At 48.7% G+C, this 3,141-nt stretch overlaps 1 protein-coding gene across 1 annotated transcript; it reads right to left on the reverse strand.

The window, feature by feature from the left end:
• Positions 1–533: 533 nt before the first annotated feature.
• LOC112625782 (high mobility group protein HMG-I/HMG-Y-like) lies at positions 534–2,395 on the reverse strand. The gene has a single exon (XM_025387096.1). The coding sequence runs from the start codon at positions 2,185–2,187 to the stop codon at positions 1,897–1,899; it is 291 nt and encodes a 96-aa protein (XP_025242881.1). The 5' UTR covers positions 2,188–2,395; the 3' UTR covers positions 534–1,896.
• Positions 2,396–3,141: the final 746 nt, after the last annotated feature.

Consider the following 3,141-nt stretch of genomic DNA (forward strand, 5'->3'; position numbering starts at 1 on the left):
GAGTTTATTTTTCTTGATGACATTTATTAAACTCGGACATTATATGCTATTTTATTATTTGTTTTTTGTTAATCATTAGAATAGTAATCCACAAAGGCAGGAAACTTGTTTTGTTTGCCTTTCTATTCCCAGAATTTATATAGCAGCTACTACTGTAAAGTAGATGCATAATTAGCATAAATGAATGAATAAATAGTTGAATGCATGAACAAAGGAATGAGAAAAAAATTCTAGTTAATATTTTATTAATGCTGTCTTCTGAATGTGGGTATATGTGTATGCATATTTCTTTTTTCCAGAGCATTATTTCATCATGCAAACAGGACATATGTAAAATACTCCACTTTGGTTAGGGTAATATAGTGCTTCAGAGTGTTAATTAAACTTAGATAGACCCATGTTCAAATTTCAGCCATACAACTTATGATCACATGATATTGGCTGAGAAATAGTCTCCAAATTTGCTCATATCTTCAATGATGAGAAAAGGCTCAATACACATTCTCGATGATGAGAAAAGGCTCAATATACACTCTTTTTTTTTTTTTTTTCCAGAAAAGGATATTTTTTTTATTCAAGTAACTGCAAATAGGAAACCAGAGGGGGAGCCCCAGGCTGGGACAAATCACGGCTACCCCTCCCCAACAGAACAGGGGGAGGAGGCGGCCCCTACACCCTTTATGGTCTATTTGGGCCCCCTTGCTCACTCTGCTGCAGCATCCTAGGGGCAGGGCCCCACCTTCCCTGGGACTGGGGTAGTCGGTCACCCAGCCTGCCATGCCCCAGCCCCTCTTCCCCACAAAGAGTATCTTGGGGGAGGGGATCGTGGGCAGAACAGGAGGCAATGAGGATGAACATTTGGCGCTGGTAGCAGCAGCAATGACGGATGTCGAAGAATGGAACATTGAACAAAAAACAACACAACTGTCCAGAGGTAGTTTGTGAACAGAGGAAAAATGGAACCAGAACCTTGGGGGGCAGGGAGGAGCAGGAGGGGGGTTGGGAGAGGGCAGGGTGAGCTCCTTGTTATTGGTGCCCCATCTGAGGAGGGGGAAATGGCTGAGTGGCGGAAGCAAAGTAGGGTGAGGGGAGCAGCCCCAGCCCACCTCAGGTGACGGCCACAGGGCTCGTGGGCCTCACCTGGACAATAAGCGACTGCATCTCCATCACCACCACATGTACTCAGATCCCAGGCGGAGGGCAAGGGGGCTGTGGCCACAGTGAAGCGGGAGTAAGGACACACCCCTCCTGCCTTCCTGGAGCCAAAGGGGGCTGCCCAACCTAGTGCAGGGACTAGGGAAGGTGGGGAAGGATGAAAAGTGTGAGCCCCACGTGATGACAAAGACAGTTTGGCTGGGGGAATTCTGGGGCCAGCACCCCCTCCACTGGCCACACCTGCTGCTGCCAGGGCAGTGGAGTAGGGCGGGCCAGGATGAGATGGGGCTTGGGCCCCTTTTAAGGCCAGGGGAACCCTCCCAGGTCCCACTACAGGAAGCCAGAGGGAACAGTGAAGGAGCAGAGAGAGCGCCCCCAAACCAAAAGCCCAGAGAGCAATGTCCCCACCACCAAGGGAGTGGGGACGCAGCAGGTGCAGGGTGCGGCTAAGTGGGATGTTAGCCTTGTCCAGGAGGGCATGTGTGTATGCGTGGGTGGGCGGGGGGAGCTGGGAACTGAGGCCAGGGGAAAACTGCTCCCCACTCAGCCCATGGGAGCCCTGCAGCGGCTGGTGTGCTGTGTAGTGTGGTGGTGAGGGCACAGGTGGAAGATGGGGGTGGCGGCCAGAGGCGGTGGTGATGGTGGGTCTGGGGAAGGGGCGGGGGCGGTGGGAGCGGAGCAAAGCTGTCCAGTCCCAGAAGGAAGCTGCTCCTCCAGTGAGGGGCAGGCGGCACGCATGGGTCACTGCTCCTCCTCCGAGGATTCCTGCGAGATGCCCTCCTCTTCCTCCTTCTCCAGTTTTTTGGGTCTGCCCCTTGGTTTCCTTCCTGGAGTTGTGGTGGTTTTCCGGGTCTTGGCAGCACCCTTGTTTTTGCTTCCCTTTGGTCGGCCCCGAGGTCTCTTAGGTGTTGGCACTTCGCTGGGCTCCTTCGGAGGCTGCTTGCGCGGCCTGCCCCGGCCCCGCTTCTCAGTGCCGTCCTTTTCCTGCTTGGAGGCCAAGGGCTGGCTGGACTTCGAGCTCGACTCGCTCATCTTCCCTTCTCTAAGGAGCAGGTGGAAGAGTGAAGGCTGGGATGCGCGAGCTCGGCCGCCGCCCTGCGGTGCGCGCTCCGGGTTGCCGGGAGCGGCGGTGCTGGGCGCTGAAGACCGCCCTGGCTCCGCCGCGGCCGCCGCTGGTAGCAAATGCGGATGCCTTCTTGGAGCCGCGCCAGCGCCAGAAATAGCCCCGGCTCGGAGTCCCAATTCAATATACACTCTTTTTTATCGGTATTATTGTGAATAAAGTGACTTGCCCATAGAAATGCATCTACTTTAGAGAAATGGAATCTATCACTATTTTTTTCAACAGCTGATGAAGCTTACTCTGTAATTAAATAGAAGGCAGTGTATTTTAACATTTAACTGTTCCTCACTCAAATTTTTTGGAAAGAACCATATGTTGATATTCATTCTTAAATTCATTGTAATTTAAATTCTAATAGCCCTGGCTTAAATATAAGAAATGATTCAAGACATTATAATTTTGTTTTAGAGACAATAAAAATATCTGCAATACTAATTTGTTGTATGTCTATGTAATAAAAATTTTTATTTACCATCATAATATCCAGTGTTTTGCCTTGTGACATAGTGCAGGCTTTTTCTTTATTAATAGATTTTTGTTTACACTGGTTTTAGTTCACAACAAAATTTACTCAAAGCTATGTAAAATACCCATAAATTACCCTGCCTAGACAGATACATAGCCTTTTCCATCTCCCACTAGAGTGGTACATTTTGTTACAATTTTTGAACTTACATTTATTCATCATTATCAGACAAATTTCACAGTTTACAAACTGCATTTAAACAAATGTATCTCTCATAATCCTCTATGCTCTGCCTGTTTATCCCTTCCTCTCTCTCACATTTGGCAACCATTCATCTTTTTACTGCACCATCATATTACCTTTTTGAGAATGTCATATGGTTGGAATCATACAGTGG

The sequence above is a fragment of the Theropithecus gelada genome, chromosome 6 (assembly GCF_003255815.1).
Source record: "Theropithecus gelada isolate Dixy chromosome 6, Tgel_1.0, whole genome shotgun sequence".
NCBI lineage: Eukaryota > Metazoa > Chordata > Mammalia > Primates > Cercopithecidae > Theropithecus > Theropithecus gelada.

What these genes read in the sequence shown, in the direction of transcription:
- LOC112625782 (XM_025387096.1), bottom strand. Translation starts at nt 2,187, where the DNA reads ATGAGCGAGTCGAGCTCGAAGTCCAGCCAGCCCTTGGCCTCCAAGCAG.